General features: G+C 35.9%; 1 protein-coding gene across 3 annotated transcripts in view; it reads right to left on the reverse strand.

The window, feature by feature from the left end:
• DYNC2H1 (dynein cytoplasmic 2 heavy chain 1) overlaps positions 1–23,617 on the reverse strand; it is a 380,957-nt gene that overhangs the window by 329,212 nt on the left and 28,128 nt on the right. For all 3 annotated transcript variants that reach the window (XM_030828784.1, XM_030828782.1, XM_030828783.1), the window contains exons 14-24: positions 21,123–21,275; positions 20,414–20,512; positions 19,212–19,351; positions 18,898–19,126; positions 11,438–11,565; positions 6,949–7,064; positions 6,218–6,345; positions 2,574–2,723; positions 1,347–1,552; positions 247–402; positions 44–158 (exon numbers count right to left, since the gene is read on the reverse strand). In XM_030828784.1, coding sequence (XP_030684644.1) covers positions 44–158; positions 247–402; positions 1,347–1,552; positions 2,574–2,723; positions 6,218–6,345; positions 6,949–7,064; positions 11,438–11,565; positions 18,898–19,126; positions 19,212–19,351; positions 20,414–20,512; positions 21,123–21,275 — 1,620 coding nt within the window. The remainder of the gene's footprint in view (positions 1–43; positions 159–246; positions 403–1,346; positions 1,553–2,573; positions 2,724–6,217; positions 6,346–6,948; positions 7,065–11,437; positions 11,566–18,897; positions 19,127–19,211; positions 19,352–20,413; positions 20,513–21,122; positions 21,276–23,617) is intronic.

Genomic DNA, 23,617 nt, shown 5'->3' on the forward strand with positions numbered 1-23,617 from the left:
CCAAACATTGTTTTTAATTGGCAAAATAATAAAACAATCTTACTTTATATTTGTCAACCTCTGATTGTAATTTCACTGTCATCACTGAATGTTCTTCAACCTTCCTTAATCTGTCATGCCAGTTCATCAAAAATTCCTCAAACAGGTATGTCTTAGTCCTATAAAATACCAAAAATACATTGCAAAGATTACATCCAAAAATAAAACAACCAAATTATTAGTCTAAATATTGTTTTTGAATCAAACCGAAAAGTGATCCAGTCTTCATTGGCCATTTCCTGAAATCCTTGTTGAAACTCTTCATAAAAGGCCCAAATTTGTGCACAGCTCTCAATATCTTTAGAGATGCTACTTGCCAGGGAGAAATTAGGCTCTTCTAGTCTAAAATGATGGCAATCATCACTATAGAAACAAATATTGAAATATTAAACTTTAAAAACAGAAATATTGATACTGTTAAGTATCATTAAGTTACTTAACTGCAATCCTTGTATGTGTGTACACACACACTTGCGTACGTTTAATAGATATACAATAAGAAACAATAAGAAACTACAATAAGAACATTAAGAAACTACCTATTCACTATGAGAATTTTACTTTACCTACTCATATATGAACTCTATAAATTCATTAATATACATTTTTTCCAAAGAAGTCAAAATTGAGTTGGTAATATAGAGAGATTTATATGTACATAATACATATTTTATATATATATGTAAATATTCAAGATTGTATAAATATACAGATTAATCTGGGAAAAGAATACTCTTCTTGGTTGAAAGGGCAAGCTTCTAGAGTATAAGATATCCTTAATCTAATCAGTATAATGCCATTTAGTAATTATGGTAACAAAATTGACTCATTCCACTCATTTATGAAAGCATCTACTTAAATAGAACAAACCTAAAGCAGTGCTCAAATTTAATACTTTATATTATTATAAGCCAACAACTCACTTTTTTCTTTGAAGTTTTTTATTATTTATTATGCTAGATTTATTTTTTTCTCAGAGGCACTAAAAGTAATTTTTCTGAAAATTATATATATTTCATTTTTAAATAGAATAAGTTCAAAGAAAGTGACAGTTCCAACCCCTGATATAACTTCTAGGTAAATTTATCTTCTAGGCCTTTCTTGAAATTTGCTTTCTCTTAATATCCTTATATAACACAACTATGACTCCTAAGACAACAGTACATGAATGCTTATTATTTGTAGTTTAAAAAGTGATGAAGTTTATGAGGGAAGTTATCAAGATAACAGACATAAGAAAATTACTAGCTTGACGTATAAATTGTTTTTTCAAAATGAGCACTATCAATTTTAAAGAAAAAACATACACCAGCTTTTTTCTTGTGACTTCAAGATCATCAAACTCAATTTTTTTCTCTTTTATTAACTTTGCACTTTTATCAAGAGTATTATGTTGGCCAGTTTCAATAACATCATCACCAGGCTTTAGTTGGTCCCAACGAGCTTTAAATTTTTCCAGTTCTTGATAATAGATCTGAAGACGTGATTTCACATTTCCTTTCATCACTTCAATCTATAAGCCAATAAAGTTTAAATAATTTAATGCAGAATAAAGTCTCATTTTGGATTCACACTTTTCTAATATTTTCTATTTAAAAGTGAAAAAATATCAATGACCAATGTCAACTTTTCAAAGGATGGTTGTTATTTTAATTATTAATTCCAAGTTCAATAATGTAATTCAAACATATAAATTAGGCCATAAATTTATAATAACAAGACATTACATTCAAATAAAATCATTTAAAAATCATTCATATGATTAACCACACCTAGTACAACTAACAACAAAGGTAAGATAATTTAAAAATGTTTGTTTAATGACTGCTGATTGTTCTACCCAAGTGTATAGCTGCTAAATTAAGGAAGGCATTGCCCGGTCTCCCATGCAGCTAAGGACTGGGCCCTAAGGCTAACTTCTGGTCAATAAAATATAAGTGCAGTAGATATGTGCAACTTCCAGGTTATGTCTTTAAAAGACAGATGCTGCCCTTTTCTCTTTCCCTCTCTCCCAACCCTACTACGTAGCAACTGAATGTGGTAATAACCCATCCTGGACAATACACTAGAGATGGTAGACAAAAAGATTGACAAAACCTAGGACCCGGACAAAGTTACAGAGCAGAGGCACCATAGCAGGTTATAGTCTAATGTGAGACAGAAACATAAGCTACAATTTTTGGGGTCTCCATTAGAGTAGTTAAACTGATATCCTAATAAATTTAGTAATTAAAGAAAACATGAGTTTCAGAAATAAGCCATACATAGTAGGTAAGCAATAGATTCATTCATAGGACTACAAATAATGTTACATTTCAAAGACATTGGTTTCTTCTTGATATGATAGGAAGTAAAGAAAAACCATGTGAAACAATCATCATTTATATATTTTACTACAAAAGTAGTCAGGGAGGTCAATTTCAACAGCCACATTAAATTATTATAAACCTGGACTATAAAGGAATAAAAGATAAGCAAGAAATCTTAAGTTAGAAAAAAGTTCCCATTTTAATAAATAACTAAAAGATTCTAACCTGGTCTTTAATCATAAGTTGGTGACTTTCCATCATTAACTCAAATTTATCCCACTTAGCTGTCAAATTACTAATTGTTTCTAAACCTCCACCAGCCACAGTTCGTAAAAGTCTGTTTTTGTCTTCAGCTTCTTGAAATAAGGGCAAAATCTAAAGGTTAAAAAAAAAACAAATTGAATAACAACCTATTTTATCAAATCTCTTAAGATTTCATTTATTTTAATTTTGTTTCATAACTTTATTTTTTTAATTAAGATTTTTGCATTTAAACAGTTTGTTAAATTCCTATATATTCCGATTTGGCAGAAAAAAATTCCTGGATATAAACTTTCTGATGGTTATTTTTTACTACACACAAATTCAACTAAGGCACTCTAACATCAGAGGTTAAAAAAGATAAAGTAGTAATATGAGACTAAATGAAATCCATAAAGATAATACCATAGTTTATCAAAGTAAAGTTCTTATTATAAATGGTCCATTCACAAGAAAATGCTAAAGAGGTTTCTAAAGGAGCTAAAATTAGTGATTATCTAAGAGCGTAAGTTAACTAAATTATCTGACTTAATAGAGAAGGAAAGTCATGAAAAAAGGTACTTAAGAAACAGACAACTAAAGAAGTGAAATTAAGCTCCTGCATTCAGGGTGTTTAACTGAAGTGTCCTCAGTTGTATATAGCTAACAGTTTGTTAAACAGTTTGGGTGTAGGTCAATGGGTGCTAAACTGCTGGAATTGCCTCTAAGGCTTTTAAAGCTCTGTAAAACAACAGTATCCTATAATTAATATCTGTACTTTTACTATTTCAATAAAGCACTAAAATCGATTTAAACATTTTAAAATATCAGTATGCATACATAATAAAACAGACAACAAAGGAAATTCAAATGTAACTGAATTGGGCAGACCTGGCGGCTCACACCTGTAATCCTAGCACTTTGGGAGGCTGAGGTGAAGGGATTAAGACTAACCTAGGCAACACAGTGAGAACGCATCTCTAAAATAAATACTTTAACTGGGCATGGTGGTGCACACCTGTACTCCTAGCTACTGAGGAGTCTGAAGCGGGAAGACTGCTTGAGCCCAGGAGTTCGAGGCTGCAGTGAACTATGATTGGACCACCTCAGGATTTTAATTTTCTACACGTGAACAGAGCTCCAGTTAGCCTGTAAAACATATCACAATAGTTTCCTAGTCTACCTACCTCCAGTCCTACCCCTCAAATCCACATACCAACAAACAGACATACCAAAAGAGAATTATATAATACTTTGCTATATAAAACCCAGCAACAGCTCCCCAATGCCCACAGAATATGAGATTCTAAGGTCCCTGATATAGCTCACATGAAGATTCTGCCTAGTTCTTTTATTATCTCATGCCACTTCCTACCTCACATATTACGTCTTATAATACCTAATTGCTTGCCATTACCAGCAAACAACATCAATTTCTCCTCTTAGCTTTCATGACACTACAGTCTCGTCTTTCCTCCCATTCCATTTATGTCCTTTGGGCCTCCTCCTATGCTTGAAGTCTAAATTTTGCAAAGTTCAAGCCTGGAGTTACACCCCGTGTTTGTTATCTACCAGTTGGTCTAAGCCAATCCCAAGGCTTAAATATCATGGATATAAAGAAGACCTCAAAATTTGTATTTGTAGTCCTTACCTTTACTCTAAATTCCACATTCCTCATTTGATTTCTACCAGACAACTCAATCTCCACCACTTCTAAACTCCAGTTGCTCCTCTAGTCATCCTTGTTTCAGGAAATGGCACCAATACTTTCCCAGCTGCTCAAGCCAAAATCCTAGGAGACATTTTGATTTATCTTTCTCTAACCACATCCACCCCCATACATCATCAATCTCTCCAGTTCTATCTCCACTACTACTAAATGACACAAGCTTCCATCATCTCTTGTCTATCATACTGTAATATCCTACTAACTGGCCTGTCCACCACTATTGTCTCCCTCCAATTCATTTTCCACAGAGCATCTAGAGTCATGACTTCAAAATGTCAGAGACATTGTGTCACTCCCCCACTTAAAGCCCTCTAAAGACTTTCTTATTACACTCAGAATAAAATACAAACTTCTTATGATTGTCTAAAAGCATCTTTGTAATCTGGCCCTTGCCTCTCTTTCCAATTGCCCCTCATACCATTCTCTTCCTTGAATACTATGCTCTCTTAATAATTAACTCTCTTGATAATGTCTACTTCTATCTGTTCCTTAAGCATACCAAGCTCCTTCTCTACCTTAAGATCTTTGTACATGCTATTCATTCTTTTTGGAATGATCTGTCCCCAAATCTCAGAATGGTTGGCTCTTTCTTGTCTTTCAGGTCTCAGCTCAGATGTCATCTCTCTGAGAAGATATCCCATGATCACTCACCCTAAGTAATAACCCCTGGTTGAGCATACTCATCCTCACTTCTCTCCTCCCTCTCTCTCTCTCAGTCCTCTCTTTTGCTCTCTCTCTCTCACACATGCACACGCACACACGTGTATGTTCCATGAGAATAGAATATGTTCACAGCTGCAGCCCCAACTCCTAGTACAATGCCTGGAATAAATCAAGTGATCCATACGTATCAGTCAAATGCCTCTGCTAACTGCCACAGCTCATAACCATTCCTATTTTAGTTAATTCCTTCTACTAGACAGATACATTATTTTATTCACCTTTAAACCCTCTTTAATACCTTTAAGTCTACCACATAAAAGTCTGTAATTCTTTCCACTGGAGTGGTATGTTATTTTATTCACCTTGAATCTCTCTTTATAATTTTAAGTGGGGGCACATAAGTTTGTATACTAATTTGAATTATTTCTCCTTCTTGCTCTAAACGTAACTAAAATCATCTATAATATGTTATAAAACTTTGGCTTGTCTATTCTGGGCTCTAGCCTTCTGGATAGTTTTTTATGAATCTTTACCATTCTCCTTTGTATTTAATTATGAGCTCTTCCATTATGTATGTATGTGCATATGTGTACTCCCAGTTTAGCTCTTAACTTCATACTTTTGCATCCTAAAGTTATAACTCTAAAGGTAATAGTATGAATTATTTAAGTTTACTCTTACTCTAATATGCCACATCATAAAATGACTGCAAATAGATCTGAAAACAATACTATTACTGTTTCATTACACCAATAGTGCATCAAAAGTCTATTTATTTATTTACTTATTTATTTATTTTGAGACAGAGTCTCGCTCTACCACCCAGGCTGGAGTGCAATGGTGTGATCTTGGCTCACTGCAACCTCCGCCTCCCGGGTTCAAGAGATTCTCCTGCCTCAGCCTCCTGAGTAGCTGGGATTACAGGCACCCACCACCACACCCAGCTAATTTTTGTATTTTTAATAGATACGGGGTTTGGCCATGTTGGTAGGCTGGTCTTGAACTCCCAACCTCGTGATCTGCCTGCCTCGGCCTCCCAAAGTGCTGGGATTACAGGCATGAGCCACCATGCCCAGCCAAGAGTCTAATCATGAGCTAACCAAGTGAGCCAGACTATTGTGGACCTCCTTATAATGTTGAGATTATATATTTGTAAATAATGACATAAAATTACCTAATTTAAACATTTTCCATGCAGTAAAAAGTAATAATAATAATTTTACTTTGTGATTCTCACCTCTGGCTTCCGTTCTTGTAACTTACTATATCGTAGATTTGCATCACCAATTTCTTCCACAGACTGGGGCACAATTGTTAAGACCTCCATAGCCTCAGTAACAAATGTATCAATTTCATGTAAATGAGCTGAGTGGTAACATTGAAATACAAGAAATGCAATTATTACCATCAAAAACACTAAATTACATAATTTCTAAATCAAGGGGTGGTAGAAGTAATCAGTACATGGAATACAATAAGTTCTAAATTATCATTTGCTTTCATAAAACAAAATTTCAAGATGTGGAATAAGCAAAGACATTTCTTCCCATGAAAGTTTAGTTGTTTCACGTTGTATTTAAAAATTTTAAGAAAAGCTTAAAATGCATTACTGCACTTTTCATCTTTTATATAACATACTAAAACATCTCAGTTTAAAAGAAAAAGAAGAAACTGTCGTATTTTGAAAAATACTTTGTCATTTGAGGAGATAAGCAGAAATACATTATATCAGGATTATCTACCTTTCTCAGCTACATATGCAACAATCTGATACTAGCTCAGACTGCAAATAATAAAGATGTCTTCATTTTAGACCTCTTACTGATTGAATATGGACTTTCCCTGCTTTTTTTAAATTAGTTCAGTTTTGGTTTTTAATGATCATTGAAATTCACACTTTATAACTATCAAAGTACATGCTGCTACATATCAAATTAAGTAAAAATAAAAATTAAAATGTGTCTTTACCCTGTATGGACTTCTTCAAAGAAAGAACAAGCAGATCAGATAACTTCTGGATGAGATCATCAATCACAGTCTTCACAGGGTTGCAATTAATATTTAAACAATCTACCTTGACAGCACTGAAAAATGTCAATGGACATATTTTAACATGGAAAAGACTAATTAGAGGAAAAGAGTCTCATATAATATTATAATGATTTCATGTAATACACTTAAAAATGTATGTCAACAGTAACATGGTGATCTTTAAGCACATTTAGATTTAATTTAGCAAAAATGCCTTACACATACTATTTTGAAGTTTTTCATTGAGCAATCATTTTGTTATGATACTACAAGTTTAACCATCCAGCATATCAGCTTCAAAAAACGGTGGTACGTTATGAATTAGTAAAGTGTCAAAAGAATATATTTAAATATTAATGAGCTTCTCTTGTCACAGCATGTAATACACCTATTTAAATATTTATAAAATAAATTTACTATCCTGTAGCCAAAATACAAACAATAAAAATAAGGCAAAATTAAATATAGATAGAAAGCGAATTTAGATTATTAAAGCACTAAAACAATAAAATGATAAGACACCATTTTACACTTATCAAATTGAAAAACAATGTAATGAATGGTTACTTTTAATCTTCAATTGTGTGGGCAAACAGAATTCTCAGAACTGTTAGAATATAAAACAATGCAATCTTTGTAAAGAGCAATGTACATGTCAAATAATTTTAAACTGGTATATCCTTTGTCTTAACAACTCTACCTTTAGAATTTATCCTAAGACAAATTTCAAGGCAGGCTCCAAGATTTATACACAAGTATTTTCATGAAAGCACTAACTATAATAGTGAAAAGTTTGAAACAAAGTAAATACAGAAATGGCAAAATAAATTTTTATATATACCTATAATTAAAAATCACATTTTTGATGTGCAGATGATAACATGGCAAAATACCGAAGAAATAGTATTCCATAAAAATAGCAGGATAGGCCAGGCACAGTGGCCTGTAATCCTAGCACTTTGGGAGGCCGAAGCAGGTGGATCACCAGAAGTCAGGAGTTCAAAACCAGCCTGGCCCACATGGTGAGACCCCTGTCTCTACTAAAAATATAAAAATTAGCCAGGCATGGTGGCACACGCCTGTAATCCCAGCTACTCAGGAGGCTGAGGTAGGAGAATCGCTTGAACCCAGAAGGCAGAGGTTGCAGTGAGCCGAGATCACACCACTGCACTCCAGCATAGGCGACAGAGTGAGATTCAGTCTCAAAAATAAACAAACAAACAAACAAATAGCAGGATATAATATAATCTACATTTTATAAGTGTATGTATTAATATGTCCAAAACATCAAATATTAACAGGAATTGTCTCTGTACTTCACTATATTTAAAACAATTTATAAAACAAATGTACTATTTTAATAATCAGAAAACAAGTATAAAGTTTTTAAACGAGTAATTATTTCCATTGTACCCCAATGCAAATTGTAACGGCCTAAGCAAAGAGAAGCTCATCCAGACTCAGTTATCTGAGGAAAATCTTATATTTATCTTAAATTATACAAAGTTAAAACAAATCTGAAAACTTTGGTCGAAAAGGTTATTTGGAAAGCTATTTGCCTTTCTTAAAGCATAGAGCCAGGTGAGATCCTTAAGAGGCAAATTATATGTTTTAATTACATACCATTTTATTTGAAAATATAATTTTCTTCTAAAGTTTTACTTATTTATTCTCAATCACCTACTAGCTGGAGAAGTTTAAACTACAGTTCTTAACAACCAAAAGCTATATATAACAGCCAATTTTCTTGACACACGAAGTTATAAAATTTCTGAAATCCTGACACATAAAGACTCATGATTTATGATACTTGACACATGAAGATAAGTGATTTTGGAAAACCCAAAAGATTATATTATACTGTATTTTGCTAATGAATTAACATAAAGTGATCTAATTACAGCAAAGAAGTTTTACTCACTAACTACAGAGTGCTGTGGACAAGGCTAACATCTTTCATTTGAAAATATTCACAATATGAAACTGAGATGCTGTTCAACCAGAGATAGAAGTGGAAGATGACTCATGATATATCAAAGATGCATATTCAAAAATGATTTTCTTATGATACTATCTAAAACACATCATTAGAATACAGCTTTTCTAATCTTACAGCATATTTCCAAAAAGTACCGATAAAATAAATGTGTGTGTTTGTATGTGCATATGTGTGTATTCACTTAGATGAATATATGCTAATCTGTTAGCAAGAAATGACAAAATGAAAAATACAGTGTGGGATAGGCATTGTTGTTTTTATTTTTTTTTCTTTTGGCAAGGATCATAAATAAGAAAGCTATCTACAGTAAGGGACAAAAAAATAGTAGAGGTAGCAGTAGAGGTTCTTATGCAGTCAGATGACAGCACTAAGTCAAAGAAGATGGGCAAGATTGGGATCAAAGGCAAGACCCAAGAGAGAAGAAAAAACCCCATGTGCAAGCACTACAAAAGCGCTATCTTTTCTTTTCCTTACTTTAAACTAATGTTAATGGTACTACCAGTATCCAAATCACCCACGCTCAAACCCTCAAGTCATTTGTCTCTTCCTATTCCTAATCCCTCATCTTCCTCCAATAAATAAAACTTAATTCCTCATACTATTTCCTCCTCCTCATTTTGAGTTCCAACAAGATAATTCAATTAATTATTATGGCCAGGCGTGGTGGTTCATGCCTATAATCCCAGTACTCTGGGAGGCCAAGTTGGGCAGATCACCTGAGGTCAAGAGTTGGAGACCAGCCTGGCCAACATAATGAAACCCCACCTCTAGTAAAATATGAAAAATTAGCCGGGTGTGGTGGCATGTGCCTGTAGTCCCAGCTACCCGGGAGGCTGAGGCAGGGGAATCACTTAAACCCACGAAGTGGAGGTTGCAGTGAGCAGATATGCCACTACACTCCAGCCTGGGTGATGCAGCAAGACTCTGTCTCAAAAAAATAATAATAATTATCATTATTATTACTGGTCTTCTAGATGACCGACAGACTAGCCAGTCTGCCTCCAGGATCTCTTTATCCCACCATATATCTGTGTTTCCAGATTAAATTTCCTAATGAACAGCTTTGGTACTGACACACTCCTGTTCAGAACCCTTTAAAAGCTAATCATCCCAAAATGAATAAAATCCAAATTCTCTATTTTTGAATGTAAGACTCCCAGATCTGTACCTTATCTATACCTTTCCAGGATCATCTCCCTCTAGTCCCTAATAAAACATTAATTCTAATAACATTTTCAATTAACCAACTTCATATTTTCAGCACACAATTCCTTTTGCTAAGAGGTTCTTTTTTACCCTCTCATTTTCATTTGCACCTGTCAAAATCCTAGTTCAAGTGTTACTATCCTAACAAAGATTTTCCTTGATTTTGCCCCAGACAGAGGGGATGTCATCATCCTCTGAATCCCCATAGTTTTAGTTCAGTTTTAATATGGAATATAGACTATTCCACCTGATATTAATAACAATTAAAAGTAACTAACATTTATTGAAAATATACCCTGTGCCAGTTACTTATATGGAAACACTTATCTCAAAACACTATGAGATTAATAACTATTGTTGCTAATATTTTAAAGCTAAAGAAATTTAGGTTCACAATTTCAATGACTGTCAGTCATACAGCTGGTAACAGCTGCCTAACTCCAGAGCCCACTTACTTAACCCCTGTGTGTACTTGACTTAATCATCAAATATATTTGTCTTACTGCACTACCAGAGAATAAGCAATTCATCTTATGTCCTCTGTCTTCTTCCTCTTTGTACTCCTAAAGCACAAAGTTTTGCATTTTATAAATGCTTACTAAGTATTTACTGAAAGAATGAAAACATAAATCAATAAAAGTTATATTACCCTTTACAGGTGATATATGCATGATTACACAAGGCCTTTCATGGAACTTACTGCTAAGAGTGGTTCTAGTGGTGAGTATTTCAGATACAAGGAGACAATATTCTCAAGCAGCTGAGTTGCCCCTCAGAGGCTTTTGTATACATTTAGGGCAATATCTAGATGCAGCACTATGTTGTGTGCCTTCCAGGACATCTTGAAAGGAAGCAGAGCAGTACAAAAGCAGAGTGAAAGGTCACTGGCTTTATATTCTCTAGTATGCTCTCACCAGTAGCTTCTAACCATATAGAGATTGTGCCAATGCATATCAAACATAGCTCTTCTTACCAGATGAAGATAGAAGCCTCTTTCTTCAGTCTGTTTTACCTAAATAGGTCTCCATCAGCAGAGCTTCTAGAAGGAAAACTTGTTTTATTATCTGTAATGCCCTACCTAGATGATACTCAAGTGTCATAGCTGAGATCTGGAGGAGGCAAGAAGCTGATCTGACTTCAATGCCACTAAGTAAAGAGCTCCCTTACTGTCCATGTCAAAAAATTATTATGGTACGTAAGTACTACATTAACCTCCAATACCTTGGAAGTCGTTCTACTTCTTTGCCTTTTATTTTTAATGCTTTAAAATTTTTCTCCCAATCATGTACAGTAAAAAGATGCTTTTCCACTAGAGCTTCCATATCAACTTGCCCAATTACAATCCATTCCTATTTAAAGAAAGAAAAAATGTATTATTAAAGACATAGAACCAATACGTTAACATATAATAGAATATGATCCAACTATTAAAACCAATAAAAAGAGGAAAATATGAGGTATTCAAGTGTCAATTTAGGTAATATAAGCATTACTGCAAAGCCTAAAGAATAAAAAGAAAAAAAGATTTAATATGCAAATGCAGTGATCATAAACTTTTAAAGAAAATTATATAAACCCTCTGTTTAGATTCTCTTCTCAAATTAAATATATACAAAATTTCAAAGGTGGAATCACTTCTACAAAACCAAGAGTCACTACAGGCTACAAATCTGAAAGTGTCCAGATTCATCCTAGAAATCTAAGACACAGAAGTATTGCAGTCGCAGTTAAGAAACTGGTCAAATTTTCAGTCATATGTCTCAAGATCAATACAAATGAGAAATACAATTAGTTTATACTTAAAGTTAGTTGGGATGATATACTTAAACAGAAATAAGCTGTTAAATTGCCCTGATTTCAGTAACATTTGAGGGCTTCAGAAGAAGAATTCAAATTGACACAACAGAACCATATCACATTCTAAACTGACACATTTTCTTTTTTTCTTGAGATGCAGTCTTGCTCTGCCACCCAGCCTGGAGTACAGTGGTGCGATCTAAGCTCACTGAAACCTCCACCTCCCTGGTTTAAGTGATTCTCCTACTTCAGCCTCCATAGTAGTTGGGATTACAGGTGCCCACCACCACACCCGGATAATTTTTGTATTTTAATAAAGATGATGTTTCACCATGTTGACCAGGCTGGTCTCAAACTCCTGACCTCAAGTGCTCCATTAGCCTCGCCTCCCAAAGTGCTGGGATTACAGGCATGAGCCACCATGCCCAACCCGCCAAGATGACACAACAATTTTAAAAAATAAAAAGCAAAAAAAAAAAGTTTCTCAATTGTCACAAAATAGTCAAAGAAAAAAAAAAAAAAAAAACTTTCCCAAAAACGGCCGAATAGGAACAGCTCCGGTCTACAGCTCCCAGTGTGAGCGACACACAAGGCTGGTGATTTCTGCATTTCCATTTAAGGTACTGCGTTCATCTCACTAGGGAGTGCCAGAAGGTGGGCGCAGGACAGAAGGTGCAGAGCACCGTGCGTGAGCTGAAGGAGGGCGAGGCATTGCCTCACTCGGGAAGTGCAAGGGGTCAGGGAGTTCCCTTTCCTAGTCAAAGAAAGGAGTGACAGATGGCGCCTGGAAAATCAGGTCACTCCCACCCTAATACTGCGCTTTTCCAACGGGCTTAAAAAACGGCACACCAGGAGATGATATCCCACACCTGGCTCGGAGGTTCCTATGCCCACGAAGTCTCGCTGATTGCTAGCACAGCAGTCTGAGATCAAACTGCAAGGAGGCAGCCAGGCTGGGGTAGAGGCGCCTGCCATTGCCCAGGCTTGCTTAGGTAAACAAAGCAGCCAGGGAGCTCGAACTGGGTGGAGCCCACTACAGCTCAAAGAGGGCTGCCTGCCTCCGTAGGCTCCACTTCTGGGGGCAGGGCACAGACAAATGAAAAGACAGCAGTAACCTCTGCAGAATTCAATGTCCCTGTCTGACAGCTTTGAAGAGAGTAGTGGTTCTCCCAGCACGCAGCTGGAGACATGAGAACGGGCAGACTGCCTCCTCAAGTGGGTCCCTGACCCCTGAACCCCAAGCAGCCTAACTGGGAGGCACCCCCAAGTAGGGGCAGACTGGCACCTCACACGGCCTGGTACTCCTCTGAGACAAAATTTCCAGAGGAACGATCAGGCAGCCGCATTCGCAGTTCACGAAAATCCACTGTTCTGCAGCCTCCGCTGCTGAGACCCAGGCAAGCAGGGTCTGCAGTGGGCCTCTAGCAAACTCCAACAGACCTGCAGCTGAGGGTCCTGTCTGTTAGAAGGAAAATTAACAAATAGAAAGGACATCCACACCAAAAACCCATCTGCACATCACCATCATCAAAGATCAAAAGTAGATAAAACCACAAATATGGGGAAAAAACAGAGCAGAAAAACTGGAAATTCTAAAAAGCAGAGCGCCTCTCCTCCTCCAAAAGAAGACAGTTCCTCACCAACAACGGAACAAAGCTGGATGGAGAATGACTTTGACGAGTTGAGAGAAGAAGGCTTCATATGATCAAACTACTCCGAGCTACAGGAGGAAACTCAAACCAAAGGTAAAGAAGTTAAAAACTTTCAAAAAAATTTAGACAAATGTATTAACTAGAATAACCAATACAGAGAAGTGCTTAAAGGAGCTGATGGAGCTGAAAGCCAAGGCTCAAGAACTACGTGAAGAATGCAGAAGCCTCAGGAGACGATGCAATCAACTGGAAGAAAGGGTATCAGTGATGGAAGATGAAATGAATGAAATGAAGTGAGAAGGGAAGTTTAAACAAAAAAGAATAAAAAGAAATGAACAAAGCCTCCAAGAAATATGGGACTATGTGAAAAGACCAAATCTATGTCTCATTGGTGTACCTGAAAGTGACAGGGAGAATGGAACCAAGCTGGAAAACACTCTGCAGGATATCATCCAGGAGAACTTCCCCAATCTAGCAAGGCAGGTCAACATTCAGATTCAGGAAATACAGAGAACGCCACAAAGATACTCCTCGAAAAGAGCAACTCCAAGACACATAATTGTCAGATTCATCAAACTTGAAATGAAGGAAAAAAATGTTAAGAGCAGCCAGAGAGAAAGGTCGTGTTACCCACAAAGGCAAGCCCATCAGACTAACAGCGGATCTCTCGGCAGAAACTCTACGAGCCAGAAAAGATTCGGGGCCAATATTCAATATTCTTAAAGAAAAGAATTTTCAACCCAGAATTTCATATCCAGCCAAACTAAGCTTCATAAGTGAAGGATAAATAAAATACTTTACAGACAAGCAAATGCTGAGAGATTTTGTCACCACCAGGCCTGCCCTAAAAGAGCTCCTGAAGGAAGCACTAAACATGGAAAGGAACAACTGGTACCAGCCACTGCAAAATCATGCCAAATTGTAAAGATCATCAAGGCTAGGAAGAAACTGCATCAACAAACAGGCAAAATAACCAGCTAACATCATAATGACAGGATCAAATTCTCACATAACAATATTAACTTTAAATGTAAATGGACTAAACGCTCCAATTAAAAGACACAGACTGGCAAATTGGATAAAGAGTCAAGACCCATCAGTGTGCTGTATTCAGGAAACCCATCTCACGTGCAGAGACACACATAGGCTCAAAATATAAGGATGGAGGAAGATCTACCAGGCAAATGGAAAACAAAAAAAGGCAGGGGTTGCAATCCTAGTCTCTGATAAAACAGACTTTAAACCAACAAAGATCAAAAGAGACAAAGACGGCCATTACATAATGGTAAAGGGATCAATTCAACAAGAAGAGCTAACTATCCTAAATACATATGCACCCAATACAGGAGCACCCAGATTCATAAAGCAAGTCCTGAGTGACCTACAAAGAGACTTAGACTCCCACACAATAATAATGGGAGACATTAACACCCCACTGTCAACATTAGACAGATCAATGAGACAGAAAGTTAAAAAGGATAACCAGGAATTGAACTCAGCTCTGCACCAAGCGGACCTAATAGACATCTACAGAACTCTCCACCCCAAATCAACAGAATATACATTTTTTTCAGCACCACACCACACCTATTCCAAAATTGACCACATAGTTGGAAGTAAAGCTCTCCTCAGCAAACATAAAAGAACAGAAATTATAACAAACTGTCTCTCAGACCACAGTGCAATCAAACTAGAACTCAGGATTAAGAAACTCACTCAAAATCACTCAACTACATGGAAACTGAACAACCTGCTCCTGAATGACTACTGGGTACATAATGAAATGAAGGCAGAAATAAAGATGTTCTTTGAAACCAATGAGAACAAAGACACAACATACCAGAATCTCTGGGACACATTCAAAGCAGTGTGTAGAGGGAAATTTATAGCACTAAATGCCCACAAGAGAAAGCAGGAAAGATCCAAAATTGACACCCTAACATCACAATTAAAAGAACTAGAAAAGCAAGAGCAAACACATTCAAAAGCTAGCAGAAGGCAAGAAATAACTAAAATCAGAGCAGAACTGAGGGAAATAGAGACACAAAAAAACCCTTCAAAAAATTAATGAATCCAGGAGCTGGTTTTTTGAAAAGATCAACAAAATTGATAGACCACTAGCAAGACTAATAAAGAAGAAAAGAGAGAAGAATCAAATAGACGCAATAAAAAATGATAAAGGGGATATCACCACCGATCCCACAGAGATACAAACTACCATCAGAGAATACTAAAAACACCTCTATGCAAATAAACTAGAAAATCTAGAAGAAATGGATAAATTCCTCGACACATACACCCTCCCAAGACTAAATCAGGAAGAAGTTGAATCTCTGAATAGACCAATAACAGGCTCTGAAATTGTGGCAATAATCAATAGCTTACCAACCAAAAAGAGTCCAGGACCAGATGGACTCACAGCTGAATTCTACCAGAGGTACAAGGAGGAACTGGTACCATTGCTTCTGAAACTATTCCAGTCAATACAAAAAGAGGGAATCCTCCCTGACTCATTTTATGAGGGCAGCATCATCCTGATACCAAAGCCGGGCAGAGACACAACCGAAAAAGATAATTTTAGACCAATATCCTTGATGAACATTGATGCAAAAATCCTCAATAAAATACTGGCAAACCGAATCCAGCAGCATTATCAAAAAGCTTATCCACCATGATCAAGTGGGCTTCATCCCTGGGATGCAAGGCTTGTTCAACATACACAAATCAATAAATGTAATCCAGCATATAAACAGAACCAAAGACAAAAACCACATGATTATCTCAATAGATGCAGAAAAGGCCTTTGACAAAATTCAACAACACTTCATGCTAAAAACTCTCAATAAATTAGGTATTGATGGGATGTACCTCAAAACAATAAGAGTTATCTATGACAAACCCACAGCCAATATCATACTGAATGGGCAAAAACTGGAAGCACTCCCCTTGAAAACTGGCACAAGACAGGGATGCCCTCTCTCAACACTCCTATTCAACATAGTGTTGGAAGTTCTGGCCAGGGCAATTAGGCAGGAGAAGGAAATAAAGGGTATTCAATTAGGAAAAGAGAAGGTCAAATTGTCCCTGTTTGCAGATGACATGATTGTATACCTAGAAAACCCCATTGTCTCAGCCCAAAATCTCCTTAAGCTGATAAGCAACTTCAGCAATGTCTCAGGATACAAAATCAATGTACAAAAATCACAAGCATTCTTATACACCAATAACAGACAAACAGAGAGCCAAATCATGAGTGAACTCCCATTCACAATTGCTTCAAAGAGAATAAAATACCTAGGAATCCAACTTACAAGGGATGTGAAGGACCTCTTCAAGGAGAACTACAAACCACTGCTCAATGAAATAAAAGAGGATACAAACTAATGGAAGAACATTCCATGCTCATGGGTTGGAAGAATCAAGATCGTGAAAATGGCAATACTGCCCAAGGTAATTTATAGATTCAATGCCATCCCCATCAAGCTACCAATGACTTTCTTCACAGAATTGGAAAAAACTACTTTAAAGTTCATATGGAACCAAAAAAGAGCCCACATCGCCAAGTCAATCCTAAGCCAAAAGAACAAAGCTGGAGGCATCACGCTACCTGACTTCAAACTATACTACAAGGCTACAGTAACCAAAACGGCATGGTACTGGTACCAAAACAGAGATATAGACCAATGGAACAGGACAGAGCCCTCAGAAATAATGCCGCATATCTACAACTATCTGATCTTTGACAAACCTGACAAAAACAAGAAATAGGGAAAGGATTCCCTATTTAATAAATGGTGCTGGGAAAACTGGCTAGCCATATGTAGAAAGCTGAAACTGGATCCCTTCCTTACACCTTATACAAAAATTAATTCAAGATGGATTAAAGACTTACATGTTAGACCTAAAACCATAAAAACCCTAGAAGAAAACCTAGGCATTACCATTCAGGACATAGGCATGGACAAGGACTTCATGTCTAAAACACCAAGAGCAATGGCAACAAAAGCCAAAATTGACAAATGGGATTTAATTAAACTAAAGAGCTTCTGCACAGCAAAAGAAACTACCATCAGAGTGAACAGGCAACCTACAGAATGGGAGAAAATTTTTGCAACCTACTCATCTGACAAAGGGCTAATATCCAGAATCTACAATGAACTCAAACAAATTTACAAGAAAAAAAACAAACAACTCCATCAAAAAGTGGGCAAAGGACATGAACAGACACTTCACAAAAGAAGACATTTATGCAGCCAAAAAACACATGCAAAAATGCTCATCATCACTGGTCATCAGAGAAATGCAAATCAAAACCACAATGAGATACGATCTCACACCAGTTAGAATGGCCATCATTAAAAAGTCAGGAAACAACAGGTGCTGGAGAGGATGTGGAGAAATAGGAACACTTTTACACTGTTGGTGGGACTGTAAACTAGTTCAACCATTGTGGAAGTCAGTGTGGCGATTCCTCAGGGATCTCGAACTAGAAATACCATTTGGCCCAGCCATCCCATTACTGGGTATATACCCAAAGGACTATAAATCATGCTGCTATAAAGACACATGCACACGTATGTTTATTGCAGCACTATTCACAATAGCAAAGCCTTGGAACCAACCCAAATGTCCAACAACGATAGACTGGGTTAAGAAAATGTGGCACATATACACCATGGAATACTATGCAGCCATAAAAAATGATGAGTTCATGTCCTTTATAGGGACATGGATGAAACTGGAAATCATCATTCTCAGTAAACTATCACAAGGACAAAAAACCGAACACCGCATGTTCTCACTCATAGGTGGGAATTGAACAATGAGAACACATGGACACAGGAGGGGGAACATCACACTCCGGGGCCTGTTGTGGGGTGGGGGGAGGGGGGACGGATAGCATTAGGAGATATACCTAATGCTAAATGACGAGTTAATGGGTGCAGCACACCAACATGGCACATGTATACATATGTAACAAACCTGCACATTGTGCACATGTACCCTAAAACTTAAAGTATTAAAAAAAAAAAAAAGAAACTTTCCCATAACTTTTTTCTCTTCTGCAGTATAAATCTAGGTTATATAACTACCTACAAATCCAGCTCTCTGCTTTGCCATATTTTAATGTTACGCCACACAAGATAAACTATTAATGTATATATCTAATGTAAATTCAATCAATCAGAAATAATTTTATGATGCAAGGATGGAACATTACATGTTCTATACCTTATGTTGGTGTAAAACAGCTGACAATCTTCTAAACAGATCTTCTGCTTTGCTGAAAATCGTCAAAAATCCACTTGCATTTCTATCAATCATAATAGAAAAAATAGATTCATCTCCTGCCTCACCCACTCCCTTAAACTGATTTGGAATGCCGATGAATCTCTTCATTTCTCTATAATATTTAGCCCGGATTTCTTCAAAAGGGGGCCTGAATTGTAATCGTCCCTGTCTAAAAGTAAATAAATAACTTTAAAACATAAATTATTAGAAAATTATACAATGAACATTAAATTGGGGTTGAAAAAACATCTTACTTGTAAGTTAAGTCTATATTTATTTCTGGCAAATTCTCATTAAGTGCTTCTAAGCCCATCTGGTACTGATGCTCCAGAGCTTTGTACAGTTGATGATTCCAGTGTTGTTTCCATGCATGCATGTCACTTGCTTGGAATCCCTAATGTGTTACATTCACATTTTTAATTTAAAAATTAGGCAGTTGAATGGATTTTTCATTTAATACTTTCATGTCACATAATCCACAATTATAATCACAAAAATAAAACCAACTCATTTCAAATATGTGAAAACAGGTACATCCTTGTCACTCTCCGTATAAGTTTATTTAGAGACAAATATGAAAATCTAATCTTCATACTTACAAATACTATTTTAAAAGATCAGCAAAATTTAAAAACCAAGCAAATATTAAGTGACTTTTATATTTGGACTTTATTTTATGATGTAGTACCACAAATACTGGTTTATTTTGTGAACTTCTTAGTCCTTTTTCAAAAATTCCCATCAAGTATAGCTCTTCCCTTCCCACTTCTTACATAATGTAAATCTACTCCACATTTTAAAACATATGAGATTTAAAATATTAGATTGCTCATAAGAATTTACATACTTTTTTGCTTCTATACAACCATAAATATATCCATTCTAGTACTTTTGCCTTTTCTTGAAGTTATAAAAACTGAAAAATATTAAATATATGTAAATGTGTGAGACATCTAACTCATATTCTGCTAAGATTCCATCACCATCTACTATGTAGCAGGCTTTGTGCTAGCCACCATGCATCAACTATTATATCAAAATATGAATAGAACTCAAATTTTACCTCCAGAAAGGAAAAAAGTCTGAAATAAAATTATTTCAATCATTAGGATTCTACCTAAACTTAACTTTGTTTTTACGGCTATCACAATCACCTAGAAGAGAACTAAGAAGTGATAGATATTTAAATACCAAGACAAAAATCTACAAATTCTGAATTGAGGAATTTGGCATTCCATAAGACACTACAGGAACTTATTTTTATATTTTTAAATGTAAATTGATTGTTCATATATGGTCTTTATATATAATTCAGTCAAAAATTATAAATATATTAGGTATTTATTAGTAAGATTTAAAGATAACTTTTATGAACTTCTCAGCAATTCATATATTGTACTTATATTCTGAAAAGGTCATATTTCAAAGTATACACACAAAATAAAACATACTCTACCTGGGCTTCTACAGTTGCTAAGCCAGTTCTCAATTCTTGTAATCCATCTTTCCAACGCTGTTGCTGCCGAAGCAGATCAATATTCATAAGAACAACCACCTATGAAAAATTAGAGCATACTAGTCTCAAAGTACTGCTGGAAAAATAGTAACTTATCAGTGGAGAAACCTGACAGATACCACCTTAACCAAGTGATCAAGTTTAACTTAATCTATATAAGACATATCAATACTTGACCAATGTACTGAGAAGGGCAAAACATCACTTCTGTGCTATTCCTGCCAAAATAAGATAGTCCCAATCTAATATGGGAAAACATCATATAAACCCAAATCAAGAGAGATTCTACAAAATAACTGATCAGTACTCATCAAAGTCATGAAAAACAAGGAAAAGACTGAGGAGGGGGAGGCTACAGAGACTCAACAACTAAGTGCAGAGTTGGATTCTAGATTGTATCCTGGAAAAAAAAAAGAATGTTAGTGGAAAATTGTAAAATTCAAAACAGTCTGTTTCCTGGTTTTGATAACTACTCCGGTTATATAAGTTGTTAACAAGAATTTGGGCAAACAGGAATTGTGATTTCTCTGTACTATTTTTGTAACTTTAAGTCTCAAATTATTTCAAAATAAGTTTTTAAAAATTGTATCTTAATGACTTTTTAAATAATATCATTCATAGCTTATTCAATTTTATAAACAAAATATACCTTTTCACAAAATGTAGTGTGCCATTTTCTCAGTTTTCTATTTTCAGTGGCAAGCCGTTCAGCAGCATTTTGGAGTTTTTGGATATAGCCTTCTAATTCTTTAGGATTATCCCAAGTAATCTGTGATTTCCCTCCACTTCCTGTTTTTGAATTCTATGGTACAATAAATAACCTTTAGTATGTATAAGTATTTCTTTTTTCCAAAAGTTTCAATATTCTATATCAAAAGTTCGACTATCCCCAACTCTGACCTGCAATAAAGAAAGCACATAATAATTTTCCATTTTATAAATGATAAGACAGTCTGGCAAAGATTGAGTAGCCCATTTCTTCCAGCTTCTCCCTTTTACAACTAAAAAGCCCTAGACATAACACAACAAACAAGGATAAGGTGACGGAAAGGAAGAATGAAGAAGGCAGACAGCCTAGAAACCTCAGGAATTAAGGCATGACAAACCTGGGTTTCCTTATTATCTCCTATACATCCAGGACGGGGCGCTGGAGAAGCTTCCAATCTGGAACCACTGACAGGCACAGACTAAAAAAGCTCCAGGAGAAGCCTATAAATGGCTAGGAAAACAGCAGCCTAACAACAGAAAATGTTTTTAGCAATACACATCCTATTGTAGCTTAACACCAAGAAGAAAATCACCCCTTTCTAATATTTCAGTGAGACTAAGTAGAAGCTGATCTTCCATCACCTACTTGGCAAAAGCATGCAGTGTTCCAATCCCCCTGACAAGGTAATATCATGAGGCTGAACAAGGAGCTGAGCTCCCACCCCCACTCACAGCGGTGTGACTCTGCCCTCCACTCCTCTACTCCTCCTCCCTAATGTCAACAGGGCCCAGTAGGGAGCTGAGCTTACACCCCAGCTTGGAGGCAACAAGGTGCCTCCAATTTGGTGCCTCACTTTCACAACAAGGTATCAGTAAAGTAAAATGGAGCACTAAACTTCCATTCCAGTCATCTGCAATGAATTAGTGTACAAATGCTCCACTTTGGTACTGTAGGGCCCAGCAGGAAACTCAACACACACACACACACACACACACACACACACACACACACACACACTCCCAAGCCTCTCAGCAAAGAAACTGTTTTCTAAAATGTAAAAATTAAATATTATACGGTGCATCATAATATCCAAAATGACCAGAATATAAGGGAAAATCACCTGTGATACCAAGAGCTAAAAAAAAAAACACAACTTGAATGAGAAAAGATAACAGATGTGAACACTGAAATGAATCTGATATAAGAATTATCTGACAAGGATTTTAAGGCAGCCATCATAAAAATGCTTCAACAGGCAGTTACAAATTCTCTTGAAACTAGTGAAAAACAGAATACGTCAAGAAAAAATAGAATTATAAAAAAAAGAGATGGAATATATAGAACTGAAAAATACAATAACAGAAATGTAAATCTGGCTGGATGGACTCAATAGCAGAGTGGAGATGTTAGAGGATATAATCAGTACATTTGAGAAAAAATCAATAGAGTTTACCTAATTTGAACAACAAAGAGAAAATAAAGGGAAAAATGAACAGAGGCTCTGAGACAAAAGAGTTAATATATATATTAGCTTCCAAGGATTTTATATATATACATACATGCTTCCTAAGCATTATATGTGTATTTATATAAATGCTTCCTAAAAGGAAGAAGAGAGAAAAACTGAGAAAAACAATAAATTCAAAAAACAGTAACTGAAAACTTAACAAATTTGGCAAAAGACATAAACCTACAGATTCAGGAAGCTGAGTAAACCCCAAATAGGATAAACTTAAAAAAGGATTGTATGCTTTCCTAGATAATAATTAAACTTCTGAAAACTAAAGACAAAGATTCTTTGAAATCTTGAATGGAGCCAAAGAGAAACAATGCATTATTCATAAAGGAACACAATTCAAATGACAGTAATTTGTCACCTGAAATCATGGATGCTGGCAGGACGTGGAAAATGTTTAAAGTGCTAAAAAAAAAATGTCAAATATGCATTTTATATCTATTTAAAACATCCTTCAGGAATGAGGGAAAAGGAAAACAGGAAAACATTATCAGACAAAGGAAAGATAAGCAAATTTGTCATCAGCACACCTAATCTTAAACCATGGCTAAAGGAAGTTATTTCTTTAAAGAAGAAGAAAAAATATCAAAAGGAGCATAGAACTTGAGAAAAAAAAAAGAATACTGGGGAGACCATCCTGGCTAACACGGTGAAACCCCATCTCTACTAAAAAATACAAAAAAAATTAGCCAGGCATGGTGGTGGGCACCTGTAGTGCCAGCTACTCTTGAGGCTGAGGCAGGAGAATGGGTGAATCCGGGAGACAGAGCTTGCAGAGAGCCGAGATTGCGCCACTGCACTCCAGCCTGGGCGACAGAGCTAGACTCCATCTCAAAAAAAAAAGAATATTGGGATAAGTAAAAAATATAACTATATAGTAAACTATCCTTTTTGTCATGAGTTTCTTAAATCATATCTG

The sequence above is a fragment of the Nomascus leucogenys genome, chromosome 15, assembly GCF_006542625.1.
Source record: "Nomascus leucogenys isolate Asia chromosome 15, Asia_NLE_v1, whole genome shotgun sequence".
Taxonomy (NCBI): domain Eukaryota; kingdom Metazoa; phylum Chordata; class Mammalia; order Primates; family Hylobatidae; genus Nomascus; species Nomascus leucogenys.